Source organism: Enoplosus armatus, chromosome 9 (genome assembly GCF_043641665.1).
Source record: "Enoplosus armatus isolate fEnoArm2 chromosome 9, fEnoArm2.hap1, whole genome shotgun sequence".
Lineage (NCBI taxonomy): Eukaryota > Metazoa > Chordata > Actinopteri > Centrarchiformes > Enoplosidae > Enoplosus > Enoplosus armatus.
This window is the reverse complement of record NC_092188.1, coordinates 17,716,313-17,742,527: the sequence shown is the minus strand read 5'-3', so window position 1 is coordinate 17,742,527 and position 26,215 is coordinate 17,716,313. Positions and strand designations below refer to the sequence as shown.

At 40.1% G+C, this 26,215-nt stretch overlaps 2 protein-coding genes across 2 annotated transcripts in view; both read right to left on the bottom strand.

Annotated features, from left to right (window-relative positions):
* The window catches only part of LOC139290011 (ankyrin repeat and IBR domain-containing protein 1-like), a 28,007-nt gene extending 10,942 nt beyond the window's left edge, over nt 1-17,065 (bottom strand). The window contains exons 1-11 of the mRNA XM_070911699.1: nt 16,977-17,065; nt 13,846-14,128; nt 12,422-12,722; nt 11,169-11,351; nt 10,202-10,319; nt 6,852-7,060; nt 3,764-3,852; nt 3,484-3,628; nt 2,638-2,804; nt 1,774-1,862; nt 812-942 (exon numbers count right to left, since the gene is read on the bottom strand). Of these exons, the coding sequence (XP_070767800.1) occupies nt 812-942; nt 1,774-1,862; nt 2,638-2,804; nt 3,484-3,628; nt 3,764-3,852; nt 6,852-7,060; nt 10,202-10,319; nt 11,169-11,351; nt 12,422-12,722; nt 13,846-14,033 (1,620 nt within the window). The 5' untranslated portion in view covers nt 14,034-14,128; nt 16,977-17,065. The remainder of the gene's footprint in view (nt 1-811; nt 943-1,773; nt 1,863-2,637; nt 2,805-3,483; nt 3,629-3,763; nt 3,853-6,851; nt 7,061-10,201; nt 10,320-11,168; nt 11,352-12,421; nt 12,723-13,845; nt 14,129-16,976) is intronic.
* Nucleotides 17,066-18,619: 1,554 nt separating this feature from the next.
* Nucleotides 18,620-22,068, bottom strand: eomesb (eomesodermin homolog b). Its single transcript, XM_070912158.1, has 6 exons — nt 21,545-22,068; nt 21,192-21,346; nt 20,774-20,895; nt 20,026-20,184; nt 19,665-19,726; nt 18,620-19,400 (listed from the first exon to the last, which is right to left on the bottom strand). Exons 1-6 carry the CDS (start codon nt 22,066-22,068, stop codon nt 18,620-18,622), a joined length of 1,803 nt encoding a protein of 600 aa, XP_070768259.1.
* Between the last annotated feature and the right edge of the window lie 4,147 nt (nt 22,069-26,215).

The following is a 26,215-nucleotide window of genomic DNA, read 5'->3' as shown; positions in this document are numbered from 1 at the left end:
GTTTTGAGAGTGTGTCTCTGCTCAGTAATTTGGCAATCTGGACATCAGAACACAGTACAACTGAACATTACAGCCTGATGGTGATGCTGGAGGAAACATCAGGGATGATGAATATCTTGGCAAGGACCAAAGTGTTGCCTTTTAGATCATCATCAATGAACACTTTATTCTTTATAATGTTACTGCATTTAAGGGTGTTTACAGTGTGTCTGGATACACAGACTTACTGTTGAGATATTAAAGCAATATAAAAAAATTGGGGCATGTTTTTAAGTGACTCTGGTGCCTACATAAAACCTAGTCACATCATCTACAAAAATAGCACATGACAACCCTGCCCTGGCTGTCAAAACATCCCAAAATTATTGAAAATACAGTGTCAAACAAGTTAATTACACATAATGCACCTGTGTATTTGTATATGATGTCAAAACTTCCTTTTGCATTTTAAGAAAAACATCAAATGTGCATTTTTCTTAAGCTGCTCACAAGTTCTCCACTAAATAGAATGCATCCTATTTAACTGATCAAAATCCCTGTGCTGAGCTCTAAGCTAACTGTGAACCAATCACAGAGGCCAAAGGCTGAAATGCACCCATATTTCTGCCCAAATGTTTTCCTATTGAAACTCTGATTCTTGCTTATTTCTTGAGTTTGAACAGCAGTAGACTGTGTCCAATACACATGCGTAACGCTTGTGAATTGTTCATTCTGCTCATTACCAACTGAAAACATACTGGGCAGAATGGCCACTGAGATGAAAGAGTCACATTAGTAAGACAGGTGTGTGAAACCTCCCAGCCTAACTTACCTTCGCACACTGCATGTGGTTGCAGCCCTCGTTTTTCTGTATTGGAGACTTGCAATTGGCACACGGTTTGGAGTTAGAGAGCAACCATAAGCAGTTGGCTGCATCCTCGTAAGCTTCGCTCACACCAGCCACTTCAACAGGAGGAGGGGGAGGTAAACAGAACAAATAAAGGCATAATGAGACAGAATGAGAATGGCTATTGCCACAGCGTCTAAACAGACCACTGCACTGAGTGGGAAATTGTCCTGCCTGACTAATGTGTATTGCTTATATATTTCGCTAACATCTCCCAAGATGCTCATGCACACCACCACCCCCCCACATACACACACACACAAACCGAATAATTGGCTATTATCAAAGCACCTCTGATGTGCCGTTTGAAATGCCAAGATAAAACAGAATCTGGGGAAATCGAAGGGGGAGGATAGTTCCGAAACAAAATAATTGCTTTTATCTTTTGACTGTCACATCAACAAAGTGGCACTTTGGAGCAACTTGGGCCATCTTAAATCATCTATTAGATTGCTCACAGTCCAATTAATGCTTCTAAACAATGAGTACTTTCAATGAGTGGGTTGTTCATTTTAATTAATAATTTATCATCAACATGGTGGATTTTAATTGGCTTAGCGCTAAACTGTTTGTAATTACTGTGGGTGAGTTCCAGGCAATTTAGCTCCAAATCAATCACTTGACTGCAACCCAAAAAATCTGGGCAAGTAAGGGGATTGGTTAATGAACTAAACTTCTTTGTTATAACAATTTACCACCAGCTAGCTTGACACAATTCTACTGGTATAAAGACTAAGTTAGGTGATGTTAGAATAGATTAAATAAAAATGCATAGATTCTGTAAAAACATGAACTCAGACATTTAAGGCAAAATGCTGTACAATTTGAAAATTCATGTCTGAAAAACAACCAAAAACTAAAGTAAGTAAATTAATATCAATACTCACATTCCTCAGGTCTCATCTCAGAGACTTTCTGTAGCCACAACTTCCAGGTCTCACAGTCACAGGGCTCATGGGCCTCGCCTTGACACTCCCTGGAATATACGAAGACAGATACAGTTGAAATGACCTATTAGCTCCCATTCTGTCCCTGGATTATACATAAAATTAGGACAAATGATGAACACACCAATCACACAGTGCTGTCAGAGATGTTGACAAAGGCGTCAACTACCACCAATTGGCCCTATCTGCCTTTCAACCAAATGCGTTCCTCATGTCAAGAGAACTATAAAAGTCAGACCTGTGTTACATCCTGTTCCATTACCAAATGTCATGTCAGCTGAACTCTTAAGTAAACCAGACAAGCAAACCTAACAGAACCATATAGTGAGGTGAGATGCAGTGAGGTGTGTACAATTAGTTGGGGTGGGGTGGAGGTCATGATATGACGGTGGGGGAGCTGTGACAGCATTCTGCGGGGCTCTGGGAGAATGAATACAGAGGACAGAAGGTGGAGGACTACACAACATCTGGACCCTTCTGCCCTTGAGCATGCTGCCAAGCTAACCCACGCAGAGAGATAACGCAAGTTGTTACAAACATGTGTACACAGAAAATGAATGAAGGCCCAACACAAACAAACAGCATAGGTGCAAGTTAACATGTGAGCCACATGCATGTGAGCATATACAGTAATAAACATTATTCATACTCATTCACATTTTCCGCATTTTGTTGTCAAATGTAATCGCCATTACTATTACATTAGAGTATTTAAAGTTTTGCAAAGCAAAAGTAAGTATAATACACATAATTACAGAAATGTAAACAATTTTCCTGTATAAAGGTGTGGTACTGATAACTCACCAGCAGAAGAGGTGGCCTTTGCCGCAATCTACGGCAGGGGACCGAAGGAGGGGAAAGCTAAGAGTGTCTGAGGTGGAGGTCCCAGGGCCCTGGGTGTTCAGTCGCACCGCCCTTTCACACCCTGCCTCGGGACACCAGCGGATTGCTGGATTGTTCTCCACAAATGCCTGTCAACAGAGGCAACAAAGAAGACAACAATCTGTTGTTGAACTGTAGGTATTTTAGTGAGGGTGACTGAATACTTAACACTATACTATACTGTATATTACACTATACACTTAGTACCACAACATTATCTGTTACAGGTTTCAAAGCTTCTGCAAGGAGAGATCAGGGAAACAATCTTTTTCCACTTGGTCTTAATTTACTTTTTAGAGGTTGCAAACATGCACATTTAAAATCTGAAAAGATCACAAATGAATCGGCTAAAAACATGTTGATTTCTTTTACAATAATCCCCTACACTATCCATGTTTTCCTTTCTGAGTCCAGACCATCAGTCAGCCAGCTTTAACAGGTCCTAAGTGCTGCTTTTGCAAGTAATTCAATCTTGACCCAAAAAGGGAAAAGAAATCGTCAGAATATGATGGCAGTGCCTGTGCAGATTAAATGAGTAGATATTCATGTTCCTATGACATCTCAGACAAAGAGGCTGGTCATTTGTGCCTCTTAGACTTCTCAATTAAGGTGAAATACAGGTGAAAAGTCACCTGGTATTTGTATTCAGTGTAGTCTTTACAATGAAATTGAACTGCAGGGGCCATGTGATGATATAATTTCAATATTATATGTGTAGAAATAATAACACATTTTTGAAGGGCACACCTCTGTGTTTTATCTCATTACCTTGATGTCAAACTGGAGGTAGCGCTTGTCCATCTCTCTAGACACCACACTCTCAATGACTTCCACAGGCACTAGTTGGTAGCAGTCGAAGGCTGGGCACAAGATGTTGTGTGCTTCCCCCTCTTGGATCTTTAGATTTAGAAACCTGAGGAAGCATGCATACATCACAGACAGCAATAAGTTACACACAGAAAAACACTGAAGAGGACCAGTGTAAGGAAATTAGTTACACCCTGGGGCGATCCGCAGAATCCACAGGCCACACCAAAATATGACTTACCCTTCCCAGCATGCTCTGCAAAACTCATGGCCACAGGACACGTCAACAGGTTCTTCGAAGACGGAGATGGAAGACATACAGATACCACACTGTGACAAAAAATAAAAGAGATCAAATCTGTCTTAAGGTCACAGTACTTTTTTGTAATTGTTTCAAGTCAGTCTAGGTAAATAAAGCCTGCCATAAAGTAATTCTTAAAACTCAAAAGGCTATCTAGTACAATTCATGCATTATTACATAACCCTTTCTAGGTCAGGAAAACTATGCCTTAATAGGTTGATGTGTCAGTGTACATAACCTAAACACAATGGTAGTCCTTGATTTATGAAAAAACACGGTGCCAAAGACCAGCCACAGGCAGAGATGACCTCTCATTAGCAAGTGGCTCACGAATCGCTGTTCTGTCATCAGATGTATTTTCTCACATCCACAGAAACTTGAGACACAAACAGGGACAAACACACACAGGCCTTGTTATAGTGAAAGACTGACCCTAACAAAAAGACATAGAGGAGGTAGTGTACTTCAACAATGTAAGTATTGATTTGTGAAAGAGCAGAATGTGATATAATCGACTGTAACCTTTAAACAGGCCCTTGAGTAGACCCAGTCGATTGACACAGTGTAGTTCAAGGCACGCCTTTTCAGAGCCACAACAAAAGATACTGTCAGACAAAAGCAACCTATCATTTCTCATCAAGTAATTGATAAATCAAGTCTGTCAGCTTCAGCTATCATCTATCCACAGTTTAGTTCACATACCGAAACACTCTGGATTGAAACATCCACCAAAAGAAAAAATCATCATTCATCCAAAAAGATTCTGTCCTCTAACACTACTCTTTTCAGACACTGGCAAAAAGATATCTGATTTTCCCCACAGGTAGCAAGTCATTTCAAAAGTTCAAAAGTCCCTGGTCATCAATTTCAAGTGTCAAACATACAAATTGTTAATGCATACATTTTGTAGAACACTTATTGAAAGGATCAGCTTGCCATCATTATTGTGTATATACCTAATGTGCCCAAGTTTGGAAGTCAGAATCAGAATCAGAAATACTTTATTGATCCCCGGGGGGTAATTGTACAGTACTGGTGCTCCCATTCAAGAGTAGAAAGTAGCAAAAATGTAGAACTAAAAGTATGTACAAGATATAAAAATAAGAAATAGAAAATAAAAAATATACATATTTACAATATTTAAGTGAAAAATAAAAGTAAAAAAATATATATACAATAACAATGTATATGTATGTATATATATATATATATATATATATATATATATATATATATATATATATATATATATATATATATATGTGTGTGTGTGTGTGTGTGTGTGTGTATATATATATATATATATATATGTATTGCACTGTTGTGTATGACTATATATGTATTGCACTGAAAATTTAAAGAATAAAGAATAATGAGGTAGTATGTATAGGAGCAGGTCCAGAGTTTCAGTCTGTTTCTTCTGAGTTATTTAAGTTAAGTTAAGTTTAAGTTATTACACAGTAGGCCAAGCACCAATTAGAAGACAGGACAGCCGACTTCTACGCTCCTGACCTCTTCTGGGACACCCTGATCGTTATCAAACACACTTGATACCTTCATTGGCAGTCTTCTACAGTGAGTAATGGAAGAAGACAAATTGCCAACAGCATAAAGGACATCTCACATTACCTGGCGTAATTTCCATCTTGACAACTGCTCACAAAGGAGACTGTTGAGGAAAATGTCAAGCATATTTGATAATTATCGGGAAATCCCAGACAAGGTCAGGATAATGGGAGGGCAATTAAACAGGGGGTGTGCCGACCCCCTTGCAGCAGGGGGTCAATAAGGCTCCATAATAACCTTGTAGAGCTTGCAGATTCGGTAAGCACAGCTGTGAAAAACACATCTTCCATCAAGTTTTGACAACACACTTGCATGTCTATGACTTATGGGAGCTGAAGTTGCCGCAAGCTAACGCAAAATTTGTTTTATCTTTGTTAAGATTACAAGGTGCTCAGATTTACTTTGCAGACAGTACTTTAAATTAGCTGTAGAGTGAAGACAATTAGCAGACAGCTACAGTAACACTTGTATAGGAAGCCTTGCATAAATTTAGAAGTTAGCCAGTTCAGTATCTCCCTATACTCTGTAAATTCAGCATCCCATCGGGGGAGCAGTATGATGAGAATGACAATTTCACACATACAACAAAAAAATCTGGAGGTCTCTTTAGCTTTATTACTAACAGAGACAGAAGGTTGCAATGGAAAGTTCTTTCCACCTATTTTGATGGTCCCACTCATTGACCTATTGACAGTTGAATTTTATATAAGAAAATCTTTTAGAAAGTATTTTAACATTCTCTCATACTCAGAGCTTGCCTACACCAACATTAACAAACCACTTGTTCTCCTAGGAGTAGAGGAAGTCCTGCTTGTGTTTATGTTTGTGGGGGAGACTACTGGCATGAATACTAATGACTGCTAGCAGTGTGGTGCTGGGGAATAATGCAACATAATGTAGAAAGACAGGTGTGGCAGTGAAAATGTACAGAATTCAGCAGAAACACTTCAGGAAATCTGTGGCACCGTAGGGACTCAATTTAAATAAAGATTGGTGTTCAGTTTTTATGGGTACACTGCCAGTTACTACAAGTCTGTGCGCTTCCATGCTAGCCTTTTATCCTTTGCTGCTGTAGCAGCTTCTTGGCCAGGAAAACATGCTGCTCCCTGGGGCTACTCATCCTGTGGTTTAATTCCATCTAATGGCTCTTCACTGATAAGTACAGTTAAATGATAGACTTCACTAAAATGATGCTCTCATCTACCCTATCTGCAACTGCCATCTAAAGTTTTCTTAAACTTTTTAACCTAAAATGTATGAAAACTAAAAGAAGGAGTTTGGAAACAACTGTGTAACTTCTTTTTGGTCAAACGTGGACTCCCATCAGTTCAATGTGAATTGAGGGGCTTAGCAATTAGGGTGGTAAAAAGTGAGGCCATCTCAGTTTTTCGCTTGTCCTCTTATTCTATTAATAGGAGGGCAAGCGAACACTGGCAAAAGGGAACCTGAAGACATCTCTCACCAGAGAAGATTCCTCATCGGTAGGCATGAGGCTGATTTGGTCTGGGGAAGTGATGGAGGAGCGGGCGGTGCGTGGCGTCCGGGGTGAAGGCAAGGTGTCCCAGGCATTGTAGCCACTTGGAGGTGGGTTGTGCATCTGTACCCCTGAGCGTTGGCAGCATTCCTCCGCATTGGTCATCCAGGCCTCTAAGAGCTTCTCTCTGTCCCAATCTGATGCAAAAAAGCAAAGACATAATTAAAGAGACACACATAAAACCAAACAGAGAGAATAATTAAAGTAAATGAGAAACATAATAGTTATGAGGGCATTACAATGGAGGTACAAAGAAAAGGTTTGGATGACAGTAAAAAAAAAAGCTGAGAGAGAGAAAAAGGGAAATTATCACTGTACAATGTAGTAAAAGACCAGCACTTATAAAAAGAAGTTGGGACATAAGGTTTGAATGGCCGGTTGGGTTGGCCTTTTAAAGAAACAAAAACTCCTAACATATCAGACTTTTTTAAACCATGTGATAAGCAAACAGGCCAGGCCCAGTTACACAAAGCCTCTGAAAATAACAGCTCTGATCTAGAATCACTAAGATGATCACAGGAGCATAAAAAAACAAAAAACATGGTGATATTTTGTGGTAATATTTTACCACTGAGCCTGAATGCAGGCTTTAAACAGGCACGGATAAACATCAAAGACAACATATGACAGAATTTCCATTCAGCCTGATAGAACAAGACTTCTCATTTCATCCACACAAAATCTATTCACATAAAAGAAATGTTTTTTCAGTTCATTCTGTCTTATATTTGTAAGAATTGGTAAGCACAAAGCTTATTCCACCAAAGCCCTCACAAATCCCCCAACACTCCCACCGAAGCCTTTCAAACAGCCAACAACATAGACCTGCTGCCATCTGGTTTTCTGTTTTAGAATAGCGGTTCGATCTCACATTAGCACAACAACAGGTTTGAGAGCTTTTCAGCATAAATATTGAATGACTTGTGGACTGTGCCTGAGTCCAGATTTTCTCTGACGAAAAAGTCCCCTCCTAAAATAAAGAACATGACCCGGTCAACTGTGCAATTAGGCCATTATCAGCCTAGAGACACGTTTCACCACCAATCAAATGCCTCAGACTCTAAATGGCCTCGTTTAGATAATGAATATTGCAACAATTTCCCCCATCTCCATTCAATTAAAACTCATCAATGAGTATGACCCTATCTTCATGCTTTTGGCCATTAAAAGGAGTCTGAAATGAAAAGTCTTCACATTTAGTCTTAAATATCACAAATTAGCTGGGAAATACAAATTCATAAGCACATACAGATTGACGGGCTGGCAGCTCAGCAGGAAAGCGCCAAGAATTGTGATAAGAAAACAGAAAAAGACTAATATGGAAATATAAAAGTTAGGTGCAAGCATGGAAATGTGTGAGCTTTCACAAGACGTTCATGATACATAAATCCAAAAGAACTTTCTCCAGGAGATTAACAAAAATGTTCCATCCTTATTAAACAGACAGACAGCATTCCCATGATAGAGGTGAATAAATATAGCAAGAATCTGGGGTCACTCTCTCCCCTCTAAGCTCCCAAAAGTATGTCTAATATGTAGCACACATAGCTCAACAGCCAGCCACTCAGCTCACTGAATCAAAGAATGGGGTATTTAAAGACTGAAAATCAACCCCAGACTGTGACATATTTGTGAAGTCCCGCACTAACATAATCTAAGCAAAGTTAAATTAAGTGGGGTAATGATTTTCAAAGGCTTGAAATCATATAACTTTATTTCAACCATTTGAAGTCTGTGATACACATTATCGTAGCCAGGTTAAGTGAAGCTAGTTTGAGAATTGGAGGCTTAAGGCTGCAAATCAAATCAAAACTGTGACACTGTTACTTAGTACTTGGCCAAGTCTGAGTTACAAAAGCATCAGTGGAGTAATTCGGTGTCTGATGTCTGTGGGCATGAAGAATGAGGCAAAATTAAATAGCTTCACTCTCCTCGTGTTAAAAGGCTTTAACTGATTTAGCCTATTGGTAACATATGTCTCTTGGATGTGTCGTATAATGTATAGCTATATAAGATCGACTCGATGACTTGAACTTGACTGAACAGAATGATATGTACTGTATTCCATATGAGCTGAACTGTGTGGATGTGTGCATAATGTTTGTTTGTGAATGCGGATGAGTTACACTCTTACTCAAGGCTTGCAAGATGGCTTTCAATTCATGGCTATCATTACTAGCTCACACACCAATAGATTTAATAAGGCAGCTAAAACTTTACACCCTGTGTCACTCTAGACTCTAATCTCATACTTTATATTCCTTCTGGCATAACATATACACTGCAAAGACACACTGTTTGCAAGAAAACAAACAGGTAAAGTTTTCAACATATTGCTTTGTTCTGCTAACATTTTACATTATTCAAAAACCTCAGTGTCGGCATGCCATTAGTTATTTGTGATGGATAGAAAAAGCTACCTAGCGTCTATTTAGAAATACGAGTTGACAAGCAATGCTAACAAGTAATATATAATTATACTTTTAGCAATGATGTCTGATGTAGCTCAAGCGAGCAGCATTCCACTGCACACTAGTGTTTATAAAAAACCTTTGTGTTATTATTCATATTAATGCCTGGTTCCGCTTGTTTGTGGTGTGTCTGTGTTGTGGCCAATGTTACAGTAAATACCAAGTGTGTAAGGACCCTAATTTGTGTTCTCACATACTTTGTGGAAAGGATAAGCCCACTAAAATAGCATTTAGAGCATGTGACAATGACAGTCTCCACTGAGAGCAATACAAGTGAAATTCTTTTAGATAACAAAGGCTGTTCACATCTTGCCTCTTTGACTGCAAGGAAATCACTGGAGTGTAGCATGAAGTTTATGAGAGATACAGCCTCTCTAATCCCAATACAAATAAAATAGAAGACACATTTAACAATATGTTTTCTTTACAAGTAACCAGGGTAAGCTCTTTGTGGAAACAAGGCATACAAAGTAGAAAATGACAAAAATGCATTAAAGCATACATATTATGTTGCTTCTTAAAAAGCAACATTTGTGTATCACCTTGAATTTTAATATTCAGTGCCTATTCTTTTTTCTTTGTTGACATTTTTGCCTTTATTATATAGTGACAGTGTAAGTACACACAGGAATCATGGGGAGAGAGAGAAACAAACATGACATGCAACAATGGTCCCTGGCCAGAATCAAACCTGCTGGGATGTTGCGGATATATGGCATAGGCTAAAGGATACTGCCAGTGCCAACCATTTTAAGGACAAGCAGATACTCTGCATGTGTGTGATTTTGAGTGTGAGTTTAGTAGTACCATGAGCACGTAGCAGTGCCTCTGCAGTGAAGAGAGGGGCCTGCAGCATGTCGGCTGTCTCCACTATCAGCATGTCCTTCAGCCTCCGTAGATCCTGAGGCCGCAGGCCCTCATACAGCTAGAGAGGAAGGCAAGGGGAGAGGAAAGGACAGAGACAAGAGAGGAGGCAAGGAGGCAAAAAAGAATGGGCCAGATTGGCAGAGAAAAGTAATGAAAGAACAGAGGGACCAACAGAGGGTGAGATCAGGGGAAGAGTGGGAAGGGAAGGAATGAGGGTGGGAGTAGAAAGAAAGATGGGGCAAAGGGGAGGAAAAGAATAGAAGTATTAACAGCAAGTCAAATATAGACGATTGCTGACCCATGACTAAGCCAAGCCCAATGAGTTAACATGATAGATGTCACATGCCTTATGGCAGACTATTTGGTGTGCCTAATTTGTATGTGTCTTTGTTTGTGTCTAACCAAAGCATGCAATTTGAAGTGGGGGGTGGGCCAGCAGGATTCTAGCAAAAATTAAAACACTGGACTACAGACAAATAGTGCCTGGTTCCAAGAAGAAACTACGGACCTACAAACTCGATGACTGAGAAAGTTTCAGTTCTCACAAAATATGTCTCTTCTGTTCATTACTACGTGTACCCTAAAGCATAGGGTTTATCATTAAAGAGTCGCTCTCAAGTAAAATTATACTTTTTTTTTTTTTTACGGTCTTATTCCAATATTACACTGCTGACAAAGTAAGTGCTATAATACATCCATGGCAAGGTTGGACTATCTAGGGCAACTTACTCAAAAGAGTTGTATTTGCCAGCGACAACAATGACAAACACTCTTAAAGGCTAGACTTTTCAACAGTTTGGTAGGGACTATAGAGAAGTTTGGTGTTGGTAATGTTCGAAGTGACACCAGTTGAGGGTAACAAACTGAAAGCTGTATATCCTCGGCCTCTTGGTATGTTATTCTGTACCTCTCTTCGGTCGAGGGCTGCATACTCTGCCTCTATACCCTCTGCCTCGGGGGCAAGAGAGAAGACCATCTGCGACTCCAGGCACAGGGCCAACTCCTTGTGGTGCTGCTTCTCTGCACAGTCACATGGAGTCTCGCGGTTTTCGTTCTCCGCAAACAGGTCCGCTTCTCTCTGCACCAGCAACTGAACAAGTGAAAACAAGAGGAATTTTTGGCTTAATAACGGGGAACACACTACATGCAGGGATGCGTACTAAAGCTCTCTAGTTTATATATGTAGTTTGAAACGCCTTAAATTACAAAAACCACTAGCACAGTTTTGTACTTTTATAGTTGAGTGAAAGGCTGCACAATTATGGCAGAAATGCCATTCCCAATTATTTTGATATATACTGTGATCATGATTTTTACTCACATTTTTTTAGTTTCAGGACCCATAAGTCGAGTACACTTATCTTCACATAAGAGAAAGTCTCCTTTTGATTGTTATTGTGGTGCTGTGAGCAAAATTTGTGTTTTTCCACAATGGCTGAGTGACTTTAAGAAAATTGAATAAACTGTTCTCTCAAATATTTCAGCTTCGCAAACATTTGTTCAATTTGTTCTTTTCCACTTTGCTTTTTGCTACAAACTACTCTTTCTATCACAACAGAGCTGCCTGCATCCCCACTTTCACATTTGGTTTCACACATGGTGCAAATTGCATTTTGCTATATATGCCACTGTACTGCTTTCAGGGGAAATTAAAATTACATAATTATGAGTACATAATTACATAATTATGAATCATGGAAGTACATGATACAATGTATTACAATTTGATTATCTACAGTTAGTTGTGCAGCCATAGTTGAATCCATCTGATAATTGCAGTTGTTCATATTGTACACTAAATCCTTCATCACACAAATTACACAGCTAGGTTATATATTTCAAAACTTCTTTTGAATCTTTACAAAGGCAGATATTGAGACACACAGTGATAGTTTAACTTATCTATGTGACTTTTGTGTGCGATGCATCCTGCCCCAGGAATTAATAATGATGTTCTTTGTTGCACGGTATCTTCCCAAAACACACAAAGGAGTGGTTTGATCAAACTTAATATAATGGATGTGAGCATGCAAATTACTGTTCCTGACCCAGGGTTGCGACTGGATCTTACCAACTTTGGTCTAATCCTAAAATGTCATACTTGAGAATATTTCACATCAGCCCAGACTGAAAAATATCCACAGGATTTCGGAATCTCACCTCAACACAAGTCTTCATGCCTGAGGCAGCAGCATAGTGCAGGCAGGTGTTTTTCTTGTTGTCGGTGGCATTGACATCCGCAGTCTCATACTCTCCATGGTCCAGCTTTGCTCCGGTCCATGTCAGGATGGTTTGTAGACATTCCGCACGACGATGCTTGTCTTCATACGGCCGTGAGATCCGGGGTTGCAGTGCCCCCTCTGAGGTCAGGATCTGGGGCCCCATGCAGAGAAGGTGCAGAGATGTCTCATTGTGCACATTGCGCTTGTTAGGATTCCCATCTTTGCTGAAGAGAAAAGACCTGAAAGAATAAGACAGGGATAACAATAGATTTCAAATGTTTGCTCAATGGCACAGAAATGGCTTTGTGTGCTAATACCTGGGGCAAGCAAACACAGTTTACTTTTTATTTCAGCTTTGGTCAACAAAGTAACCTAGTGAGGTTTATTATTATTATTTGCCTGTATTGTTTTGTTTCTGTAAGCCTATTTGGAGGCCCATAGCATGTTTTTTCAAACATAGTAAATAACATGAAAACCATTTTATCTTCTGAAAAAACAAAAAAGGGTGGAAATAACCAATATCCAACATCTCTTATTTCAATTATGCATAACTGATTTAAGTTTTAGTGTAACTGTATATTCTAGTATGTTAAGTAGTGTACTTCACAATATTTGAAATCTACAGAATTACACAGTAGGGACCAATGTGGAAATGCACATTGCACCTCAGGTAAATCATTATCCAAATTAGTTAGTCAGTCTCAGAATTTCTGTGCTCCATGTTGAAACTAGAATCATCAGAAGCATATCTATCCATCCAGTCATATATTCCACTTCCACTTGACTTTTCTGTTACCTGCTGGCATTTACAACCACTCTAGCATTTTTTAAAGTCAGGTAGGAATGTAAAATCGAGCAAGCATCCTATTAGCGGAAACGATAGGACCTGAGAGGAGTAAAGACAAACACATGCAAGATTGGTAGCTTATGGGATGGGAAGCTTTTGGAACCCCATCCTATTCCATCCCAGCATGTTGCATTCCTGAGAGCTGCTAACAGATGGCTATGTGGAGAGACAGATGGGACAGAGACATATAGACAAAGACAAAACATGAAAGAATTTCTCTTACAATGCAGCAATACAGTACTAGATGGGACCAGTTGATCAACAACAGAGCTAAAAAAGATAAGAGAAGTGCTCAAAGGACACTTGATATCAGGTGTTATAATAATAATGTACTTCATTAAATAAATGCAGCATATCCAAAAGCTAGAGCATAACAAATTAGTCCCTCATCTATCAACCCTTAGATATCCATGTTCCCCTCACTGACAGCAGCCAGTCCAAAAATATGTGACTCTGAATATGTGCATTATGTCTGCTCGCTTGTTTGCTTGATTTTATCTGGGCCATATCCTGACCTGAGTAGGCGTGTCATGGCGTGCCGGGCAGCATAGTGTAGTGGAGTGTTGTGCTGGTAGGACTCTCCGTATGTAGAGTTGGGATCCAGAGCCTCCTTGAACTGCGGGTTGCTCTCATACAGATGGCAGGCCAGCATCTCATCCCCATTGATGAGAGCCTTACGGAACTTGGTTGCTGTGTTCCCCATCTCTTCCCCTACTGTAGGTTCAAGCTCTGACTGACACAGCAGACTAAAGTCGTCTTCAACCTGTTCAAGTCCAATAGGCCAGCATACTGAATGTCCTAAAGAAAAGAAGAAAAACAGGAGTTAAATGGCTGTGTCCGAGTCCAACAAGGCCTTGCTAACTAAAAAATGTGACAAATATATTTCCACAAGAAAATCAGTCCTTCGTCTTAAGAGCATAAATCCCTTCCACTCTCTCTGAATCAAAAAGACAAGAGTTGCATCTCCAAGGTTGCTCAGGCTGCTCTGCCACAAGCCCTTGTGTCAGCATCACCACTGCACTGTGAACCACCTCCCCATGTTTCTCTTTTTATTTTTTGTTTTGAATAACTAAACATAGTGCCAACAAAGCTCACACAGAGAGAAGGACAAGACTTCCTCTGGCATCACCAGGAGCTTCCGCCTCTACATGCCAATGCTGCCCATCCCACTGAGGCCAGGAGTCATTGAGAAGCAATATATCCTCAACTCAAGAACAACATGCAGCGAGTCAGCATCTCGCTTCCATCAGAGCACCATATGGTCATGACTGTTTGGGCAATGTGATGCTTTTATGTATTTTTGGTGAGCTACAGCACAAATCAACAGAACAAACTAACATAATCTCCTTCAGCACAATATATTCTACTACTTCATGATACTAAAATTCATTCATACTGAATTCTCACCACCATGCAAATCCTTCTGCACAATAATGCCTTGCTGTAGGCAAGTTATGCACACATTAAAAGGAAAGAATGCTCCCTGAAAACCTTTCAAGTGCGCATAATGAATGCCCAACTCAGACTATTTATATAGTTTGTGTAAACAGAATTAATACTGTGAATGGATCTGACTCTCTGGTCTATCAGAATCAGAATCAGAATCAGAAATACTTTATTGATCCCCGGGGGGAAATTGTACTAATCTTAACACAATATCAGCAATCTAAAACTACATAAGCAACTGTGTGTGTGTCACAGATAGGAATGGAAAAGGAGGGAATTCCAGGTAACTTTTGCAACCTTTGGTCATTTTCCAGGAAAAAAACTATTACTCACTGTAATTTGGGGGATTATCAACGTGACACTCTAACAACATAAATAGAGTAAGAAGTTGAAGAAAAACTAAACAAACATATACATGCATACATACATACATACATATGGCCAGTGAGACTCCTGTGGTGACTTTATATATTCAATGCTCCTAAAAGATATACACTCAGTTGCCAGTATTAGGTTGCAGCCCATTACAACAGTCCTGCAATAAATCCTACCTTCATGAAGGTCATATATTCCGTTTTTGTTGAAACTGTTTTAGAGAGGTGTTATAATAATTCTGGAGGATGTAGATTCATTCATGATTTGAGATTATACAGAGAGGGGTTTCTGTTATTTAGCCTACCCTCATTGATATTAATAGGGTTGACAAAATAATAGAACACCTGTCAGTATAACACAAAACAATTCAACAGCACCACAAACTAGAGCCTCCGAAATGATCACAAAGCTGAATCAACACCTCTCTAAAACAGTGTCAACTAAAAACGAACATTATAACCTTCATGAAGGTAGGATTTATTGCAGGACAGTTGTATTAGACTACATTACTTAAACAAATACACTCTAATACAACAGTCCTAGGTGTACCTAATAAACTGGCACTGGCTGAGTAAATATCTCCAAGTTATGTTACAATCAAGTACAGAAGCAGATATCCATTTAGTTTAAAATATGGCCATAATTTCCCACTGTCATGTTTCAAATTTTTAGGATGATTGGTGAGAGAAATCATCTATGAAAACATACATTGTGTAATGGAGCTAAGTGGAACAGAGGCTGGACCGGAGTGGGATAGGACTCGATTCCTCATCACTCTCTGTAACACACTCGTAATAACTCAGTTTACATGCACAATTTATCATGTGTTCTTTATTCAGCCAACTTAAATAACTAAATACTGTATACTAAAAATACTATTAATAATACTATACGTTTGTTAATACATTGCCTTATTGGGATAGGATGTAATCTCCAGCCATCCTTGCAATAGGACCCATACATTCAAATAACATTAACACCTTACATACACACACAGACACACACCACTAACACGTTAGAAAATTATAAATCATTCAAACAATAAAGCCAGATGGCACAAGTTAACTTGCCTTGCATCAATAAATCTGTGTCAAGCTTGTGCCACGTGAGGACAGACACCCTCATAACCTCACACAGCCAGAGAGTAAGCCAAACAGACAACGTTCCACTTTATTGAACACTTGTAAACACCTTATCTATGAACGGAGTTATATAACCTCATATACGATAACACATACTACCCGATAAGGTTACTCTCCAAATGTATAACTAATTAACATAACCTATCTGACAATAGGTAAAGACACTCCTCCATGACAGCGCCAACCAACATCTAACTACAGCTATCTAACAGTAACTTAGCAGCTAAGGATATAACAATGTAACGTTAACCGTTTGTCTGCGTAGCTTGCCACTTGTCACTAAACTCCTTCATGCAGGCCTTTCCCCATGTTGTGTGGTGTTTACCATTTTCGCTAGCTCAAACCGACAGCAGTGTGTTGTGTTGTGTTAATAAACAGTCCGTGATAAGGCTTTGTTTCATTTCTACGTTATGAAAACATTCACCCGCGAACTGACCTTAGAAACCTCTAGCTGTAAACCATTCCGTTAGTTGAAAGGGCTAGTGTCAATCACAAAACACAATATTTCTTGCTAGCTGTATGTTCAAAAACATAAAAACATCATGACGCTAGCATCTGCGTTGGCTAACGTCAGTGCATACGCTAGCGGGTCAGCTAGCAAGCTAACCGCGCTGCTAGCCAACTTAGCTAGCACAGTTGATCAACTCACAGCAAACAAATGAGTAACAAGTATTCCGACTTACACAGATGGTACATGTCGCTGTTGTAGACCTGATCTTGTGTATTGACTGTCACTCGCTAGCGCAATAAACAGAGGCTTTTCTTGTTAAGTGAAGCGTTTCTTGTTAAGTCAGACAATCCATAAATAATGTGTGCTCTGAGCAGTGATGTTGTTCCTGTCAACTCACCGTTGACTCTCTGCTAGACGGGTTGCCAGGTTTCAGCACTACCCCCAAAACAGGCGGAGAAAGATCATATGGGTCATTTTCTTCAGAGGCTGAAAGATGGCATTTTGTGTGTGCTCACTGATTGAACAAACTGCTAGAACACAAACTAACGCAGTTGATTAAGTCATCCTAACATGAAAACGTTGCAATATTTTGGCCTGATGACATGCAATGGACAACTAGGTGCATGGGTTGTTTTTGTTGTTTTTGTAAACCCAGTGTATTCCTATATATTGCAAAGGCTCAGCATCACAATTGTGTATGTTTGTGGTGCATTATGGCAACATCACAGACACATAAGCCTACCCTATTCAACTTGTGTCAACAAGTTGAACAGGTTCCCATAGACAGAAAATACATTTAAAAAGTTGAAATTAAAATGGAGATTTAACTCAATGTTCTGTTAGATGCACTCAGTCTCCATCTCAACTCAACAGGCTACTGTAGTGATTGATTTGGTAGTTGTGGGTACAATTAAATGCCACTAGAGTGCGACAGAGTCCACAGAAACAAATAATGCTTTTGGATGGTCATGAAGTTGTGCTTTTTAGCCCTTGAACAGTCCAGTCTTAATATGAGCTGAATCAGTTTTGACTTTTTTTGACATTTTTAAAAAAGGCAATCTAAAAGGTGTGTCAGCTGAATTCAAGTGGCTTTGCTCCTGTGCATCCTGTGGTTCTCATGTGCAATGAACCAATCAAAATGTATAAAAGTATAAAATGTAGGCTTTTATCAAAGATAACCTTGTGAGTAATTACAGACAATCTTAACTACTGCATTCATATATAAAACAAATGCTTATATTAAATGTACACATGAATCCATCACATGTAAAGAATGCTGTATTTAGTCAGGGACAAAGGTGTCTTCACTTGAAATAACCACTCAGATACTCGATAGAACACATATGCCTTTTATTATCAAATATCTGAACATTGCCATGAAGGTATATACAGCATATTATCCTTACATTTATGAGTGCACAAATTTCATATCAGCAGGCTTTCAATAAATAATCTGTAAACACATAACCTCAGCATAAGGCATATACAGTAATGTATGCACAACGAAACATACATATCACTGTTTAAAAACCTTAAACAAATGCTTTGGCGTTTTAAAAATTCCATGTACAGAGTTACATAAATGGGGTGCTCAAAAATACATAGTCCAGAAGAACGGATGGATCAGATAGATGGAATAGCCAACATCTCAGGATGCTGATGCTCATTGTGCCACACACACCCCTTGACACATCATGTTAATGTGTCCTTGATATTTCCTTTGTCACCACCAAAGGAAAAAAAAAACATTTATCACCATCACCAAGACAAATTCTGGGTGTGCACATCACAAAAAAGCAAAATAATATTACTTATTCATGATGGCAGATGAAGAACAATCAAATTGACAAAATGAGAGACTGGGAGATAAGGGATTCAAGGGTTTGTGTAAAAGGAATAGTAAGCTGCCATGCCTTTGGATGAAGGGGCTTCTTTGCTATAGGAGCTACTGTTGGTGGCAGCAGAGGCCAAGTCCTCACACTTGATATCAGCGGGTGAGTCCTCTGTGCTAGGACCATTGAGAGACAAACGCCTTCGTTTACAGGCCGTTGAATAGGAATCAGCCTTGTCTAGGGACAGAGCTGATGGCTGCGTGTCTGTCCAGGAGGAGATCAAGCCTCCACTGCCATTCACTTCCTCTATCTGTGCTTTAGCTTTGTTTGAGTCTTCTGGGAAACCAGCAGTGGGACTGGGCCTGGGAGACCAAGGCAGGCTGGTAGTAACCTTTCTCTGGTAGGCTGCTCTGGACCCCCACCCTGCAGACATGGTGGTGAAAGGAGAGTCTGGATAGTAGCTGAGAGCGTGGGATGTTTGCATGGACAGCGATTTGATACCATAAGGAAGCAGAGAGCTTGAGTATTCCCCCTCATAGGGTGTCAGATCTAGTTTGCTGCTGGTGCTAGTGCTGTTTCCTTGCTGCATGGAGGTGACAAACCACCTCTGCGAAGCTCCATCTTCTGTCTGAGGTGAGAGGAGGCTGTTAGTCTGCGGCACGGTCCTCTCGCTGTTGTAGAAGCGATTCTGGGGAAGATTGTTGACAAATTGGTCCTGGAAGAGGGGTTGCATGGTGTAGCGGGCCCCGGGGACAATCTGGTGGGCACGGGGAGAGTCGGTTGGAGATGGCGTGAGGCGGTCGTTCTCTGGAGCTGTGTACATCCTAAAAAGAAATGTGTGTACTTATGAACTTGAGGTCAAAGAAGGGCATTGTGTGTGTGTGTGAAAAAAATCATGGCATGAAATTTTCTTTTAAAATGAGTTGGTACACGTATGTAAAAAAACAGATCTTGAGCAAGTAAATTTTAAAAAGAGAACTACAACACAGTAAGACAGTTGATGCAATAAAACATAATTTGATGTATTCCTGTGTTGTAGAAATGTGATGTTCATACTCATTTTATAACTGGTGAAGTAAAATACTCACGAATCATAATTATCTCTGAATCCTTTGGCAAAAGGGTTGTGATCAATTTTCAGCTGTGTAATCTAAAACAAAACAAAACGGAATAATGAGCCACACATTGATATGTGACGATAAAGAGAGAACAAGTGTAAAGAAGTATCATGCAGTTACATGCCTGTCAAAGGAAATAGCAAATAGCCGATTAACATTAAAAATTGCTATTCATGTCCATTGAATGAGTTTCAATTAATAGAAATTAGAAATGCAGCAACACAAGATGTAACATGCAATTTATACTTATGAAGCAGGGGTATAGCTCTGAGTATGTATTAATAGCAGCCTATAGCTCAAAAAGCATATCATGGGGATTTTTCATGCTTACATCAGTGTTCTGATAGGCAGTGACAGCAATAAATTGGGTCTCTGGAAAGGTGAAGCTCTGAGTTTTAACGTCACTGTTAATGTCCTCCACCCCATCCTCCGTCACCTCCACGATGTGCAGCCTGGGCTGGTACTTATGCAGCGATTGCAGGACAATCATCTGAATATGAACATGGTAAAAAAAAAAGAAAAAAATCCATTAAATCATCTGCTGATTTTTAAAAGTAAGCTCTCAATGATTTTCTAATTGGAATTTGTGCAAAAACGTTCTTTTGCTACAAGTGGTTTGGCCTAATGGCGCACAACTTATTCCGCCTTCGACAATAGTGTCTTGAATTTAGGACAGCGTACTTCATTTTAATTTGATCCAAGTATTCGTTTGCACAACTTCTGTTGACAGCAAACGCATCGTGTGAGCGCTCCATATAAAACCCTGCAAATTAATTTCATTTCTGTCCAAACATGAATTTAAAAAAGTGAAAATTACACCTAATTGTGCTGGTGATTTACGTAAAACTATTTATGGTGCGCTTTAATATTGTATTTATCAGGGTAACCCATTAGCAAAAATCTAAGATATTTTACTGTAGCCTGTATCAAAAATACATAGCGGTGCTGAAAACAACAAATGAATCCCAGTTCAATGCAACGAAAATTATGTTGAAAGTTTAATACAATTTATTTGAATCTCCAGTGAGGGTTGAAGGCGTTAGTTTAGGTCATTAGGCCTACTTATTGGTTTGGCATACCTGTGAAGTGTTGAGATTGGTTCCTTTGTTGTTGGTGAGTTTCAGTTTGCTGAAGGAGATCTCTTGTCTCATCCAGTGGGCCCCGGTGTTTGGAGACTCCGGATGGATGTAGACTTTGTTCCCTGAAATAAAGAAATACATTTTCCAACATCAAACTCCAGTAGCCAACCCCAAGTAGACCATTTAGTAGGTTTTTCATTGAAAAGAGGGGTTTCAAATGGCATACCTATATTTGAAAGCGTGGCTTATACACATAAATATCGAATTATTTTATTCTTGCAAATAGAAAATGTTGCTATTTCACCGTATCAGTTATTTCCAAAGTTTCTTTAATTGAGGGGGGCGGGGGGTTATTCAATTTAATACATCGAACAAAAAACAAATGTTAAAAACGTCAAATATCGACCTGTGTCAGTACCTTGGCTGCTGTTGTCCGCCTTCCCACAGGTGACCCACTTGCCACCTTGGAATCTCCAGTGGTTTGGGTCGGCCAGCACCACCTCCACAAACACGTTGTAGTGCGCCGTCAGGTTGAGACCAGCTATGTTAAAACTGAGGAACGGGAACATCCGTCTGCAAACACAAAAACAAAATCAAATAAACAAAAGACGTATTGGAATACAAACACGATTCTATTATAGAAAAATGAACACCTGATTTTTCAACAGCAAACACAAATGTCATCAACGTGAACAGAGACAGAGAACAAATCACAACAACTGCGTGAAGATAAAGTTTCATCCTCTTTATTGTCTTTTCCTGACGTCTCACCTGCCCTGCTTGGTGATGATCATCTCGGTCTGGTGCCGGTGGAACTTGAGCCACAGCGGCCGGTTGCAGAGGTAGACCTGGGCCCTCATCCCCGGGCCGGCGGTGGGCAGAGTTATGTTGCTGATAGCGGACCCTGGGCCAGAGTAGGGCGGGTAGATGCAGCCGGGGCTCTGTCCGAGCTGGTACGCCGAGCTGAAGTGACTGTGGCCGGCGGTGGAGGGGGGGAATCCCGCGCGAGGCAACACGGAGCCCAAGTGGAGAGATGAGGGGTACCTGCCAGCGCTGGACGGGGTGTAAACCGTCCCACTGGGGGTATAAGGGATAAAAGAGCAGGGATTTGCTGTTTCTGGGCTCTGTTTCGAAGCCGTGGGAGGGATGTAGTATCGGTCAGCACCCACTCCGTGCTCTGTGTACCTGCTGCCAGCAGCCGGATCGTCCCCATCCACAGCCGGAGACTTGCACCTCTCATCCGCTGCGTCCTTCGTAGAAGAGAAGGTGCTGCTCTCTCCTTCACCGCCGAGCATGACTGCTTCTCTCGTCTCTACTCAGTCTTGATACCGAGGTTGGTTGCTTTCCGGGAGTCTTCCTCCCCCTCAGAAATCACTAAAGCTTGAATGCCAGTTTTATGTCTTCTGAATAAAACGTCTTCTGCCAGCATCCACCGCAGTCTGAATTCTTGAGACAGCAACAGATCATAGTTAGGAGCCGCCGAGGCGACATATCTACAGCCATTACCAACACTTAAAAGGCCTGAAACAAGTGCCTCCGTGGCTTTACTTAAACTTAACAACAAGCCATCTTTGGTTCCTATGTCCTCTCCTCTTTTGTTTATTTTCTCTGTTTTGAAATAATGTTTAGGAGAGTTATTCCGTTACATTCAGCGTAATAAAATAATGACTTATTTTTTTTCATTAGAAATGCACGAGGAGCGACTAAAAACGCGATGTGATTGAGGTCAATAGTTTAGATAAGACGAATTTGTAAGTAATGCAATTGACCTGAATCAGTCAGTAACTACTGTCAACGATCACAACTAGATTAAGTGAACTGGTGGTAGTTTATTTTGGATAATATTGGAGGGGAACCGCCTCGAGGTATAGAGCCAATTTCTTGTAAAACATGTGACAAACTTTAAGTAAAGCACAGGTTTTTTTCGGGGGGGGGGGGTAATGTTGTGGTGTAAAACTGAAGTGAGAGCTCGCCCACGATTTGTGAAATTCGTGGCTTATTTTGAGAGAGTATAATGTGAACCGCAAAATCGTCGGCAAAAACAAATAGTGCTATTTTTGCCTTACATATTTTAGAACGAGTTAACCCCACGTCTTTACAAAAACGAAACAAATACCAAAATGTTACAAAGTCAGCAATGCGTTTATCTTTATAAACAAATGAACAGATTTACTTACTTTCCAAGCAATAAATGGGGCGCTGTTAATCCTATATTATTATTCAGAGTTAATGAATTTGTATTCATTCAATTCTGATGCGGCTCTGTGTCCCAACGGGATACCCGACGTGAAAAAGGGATATAGCCAATTATTTTTCCGTTTGAAGAAACCTGTGATGTTTCTTGGATCAGACAGTCCGATGTGAGAAACGACAACAAACAAATCTAAACGGTCCTATAGAGGGAAAAAAAAAAAAGAATAAAGAAATGCAAATAAATCTGTAGACATATAAATGATTTCACGTTTCTTAATTCCCTGTAGGCTAAATAATTAGAAAAGACTAAATAAATGTTCTGTTGTATTTTGGGGCGAGTAATGACTTAATTTATCATGTATAACAATGTTAACTGAAGGCATTCATATGTGTATATCCCACATAAAAATAGGCTCTATTTCAAAAAATATATAAACTTACCAAGCGAGTCTCCTTCTTGTTCCCGTTTGCAAATCACGTTCAAGACACCAAAAAATCATTTAAACTAAATAGAAACTATCTGAGGCAACACCGACGCGCGAAAAAAGCTGCGAGGCTGAGCCCACACCGCGACATGCCATCATGTACATCAAGTGTTTGGGGATGAGGAGGGAGCATGAGATACAGCCTGAGCCATGTGGAGGCGGACTGATCAGAGTGTAGAGGCGCACTCCTGCTTTCACCGTTGCTCTCTCCTTGTGGCCATGACGCATAGATAGCAGCCTATTATCAGGTTCTCCTCTGATCTCCGGGGGGGAGGGGGGGTCCTCAGCATCATAGCCAAGGTGTACAAGGGCGAGGCTGCCTCCCAATCCATCCGTGAATTGTTCCCATCTCATCATCCTCACAAAGACATCACCAGAATAACATTTCCATCAGGGCTTGGAGTGTGTCTGTTGTGTGGGGGGTCAATAGTGCAGAGTTTATGGTGACCTTATGTTGTGCTTTATATCGTTATGTAACCTGGGTCATTGTCTGTCTACAAATCAAAAACCCTCATGAAAAATGAGAAAATGACTTTAATGTCCAGATTAAAGTCTACTTTTTAAAACTTTTAGCACATTGACGAAATGAGCCTCAATAATGCATAAAATTAACAATATGAAAGTTGCTTCTAATTTCAATTTCAAGTAGTAACTCGGAGAGATAGACTAGGCCATTGTGATGCTTTACCAACAATCACATGTTGTACAAAATGTGGCAGACTGCGAAATAAGAACTCGGAAAGTAAACGTACCTTGCTGACAATAAGACATGAAATATAAAAATAATAAACACAATTCTTTAATTTTCATGTCGGTTTTGCCACAATAGCTGCACAGATGGAACCTGTCATGATTGAAACTCAGCTGTGTCACTGTCGTTGTAGTCGTGGTTGAAGACTTGTACAGATATACAATCAATATGATCCCCCTTATCAGTGCCAATGGGGCTGAAGAGGGAGGAAGCCCAACTAGAGGAGCAGCCAAGGCATGGAAGGGATTGTCATAAGAGGGTTACATTGCTACTCTGTGATTTTGGTTGAAAAGAGCCAACACTCTATGAAGAAACAGATGTGTGCTCCTGTGTTCAGCGACACTGAGAAACAAAAGACATTTTATTTTAAATAGCTGTATGAGTCGCGCCAGTTAACACTGGAACTCACACACGCTGTCTTCTGTGGTTCACCCCAAAATATACAATGCTGATGATGAATGTTGCCCATTTGTTGCCCCAATATACATGTAAGTTTGTCACAAAAGTACAAAAGATTCACAGATCATTTTGGCTCTTGATGGGACTCATACTGTTTCCTCCTTGATTCTTTCTTCAGTTCAAAGGAAACCAAACTCAGCTTTTAAATTGTGCTGCAGCACTGTGTTAATGGGGCACCTTTTAACAGCTTAAAGGCCGGCTCTTCTCTCAAGGCCAGACGATGCTCAGCTGCTGCTGCTGCTTGCTTGGAGAAAACTTTGCATGATAAAGACAGTGAAAGGATTAATGAAGCAGGTCGCCACCTCTGAAATAAACACACCGCACATCAAACAAAGAGACAAATCAACAATTTGGGTAAACTGTTTGAAAAGCAAACAGTCTAAAGCTAATACACCTCTGCTGAGTGCGCTGATAAACTGATTGAGTTATCGGATTATTTCAGGAAGTCATGAATATAGAGTTCACAGATGTTGGTGTGTACATGTGGTTTCGGTGGTCCTAAATTTACTTTGAACTACAAGTATTTTCCCCTGCTTGCCTGTTTCCCCCTTGCCAAATGTATGACAGACTTTTTTTGTGCTGTTATTCTTACATCAGTGAGTCTATTTATTAGTGTATATAAATGTATTATATATAGGTGAATGTACGGTCACTCTCAAGTATTGGATTGCAATTCAAGCACATTCAATTCTCTCTCTGCCTCTTGCTTTCTCTTTCTTTCTTTGGCACACTACCCATCTGACACACAAACACATATGGTCACATGCTCAAAAGTAAGAATGTGTGGAGTTTAAAAAGGTTTCTGTTGCAGTTTCTATATAAGCTTCTATTTGTCCCAGCAGTGCAGGGGGCAGAGAATTTGCTGCATTCACCCTCCTTCAGATATGTCTTAAAGTCACCCCTCCACTCAAAAACGGGTTTCGTTATTTCACTTTTATGTTGCACTGCTGCAGAATGACGTATGTGAGTTTGACACTAGCAGGCTGTTTTCACATTCATCTGCTGAAATGGGAAACTTTCTCTTTGCTCACCTTAAATCTGAATTTAAAACGTGTACATACAAACAGGATCTTGTGACATCACAAGTTTGGAGTCAATCGTGGTCCAATACGCAACTTTACACAACTGTGATGGTGAAACTTGAAGCCTCCAGTGCACACACACACTGAGAATGGGTTTTTCAGTCAAGTAGGAGATGTGTTGTGTCTAGTAAGTTTTAAAACAAAAGTTCATATTATACATGTACAGGAATAGACCCGTTGCTTATTGACTATAGCTCTCTGTGATGAAAACAATCTCTATCTTAAATCAGCTTATCTCATTACCAAAAACGTACTATACATCCCATAATGCTGTTTGGTTACCATGTGTCTTTTGGGCAGCCTGTCTATATAATGGCCTCACTCCTCTCTCTGCCACGCTCGATGAGCAGCTTCCCCTAGCTGTGCCTGCTTTTTGACACGTCTAAAGGGCTGTTTCTGACATCTTGCCATCCTGCCGGCCATCCCTCCCGCAGCGTTCATGCCAGGCAGGAGGAAAAAGCTGGTGACCTGG

Coding starts and splice junctions, on each gene's coding strand:
- eomesb (XM_070912158.1), bottom strand. CDS start 22,068: ATGCTCGGCGGTGAAGGAGAGAGCAGCACCTTCTCTTCTACGAAGGAC. Junction 20,896..21,191: donor GGCGGACAACAGCAGCCAAG/GTACTGACACAG, acceptor TCTTTATTTCAG/GGAACAAAGTCTACATCCAT. Junction 19,727..20,025: donor CTGCCTATCAGAACACTGAT/GTAAGCATGAAA, acceptor GTTTTGTTTTAG/ATTACACAGCTGAAAATTGA.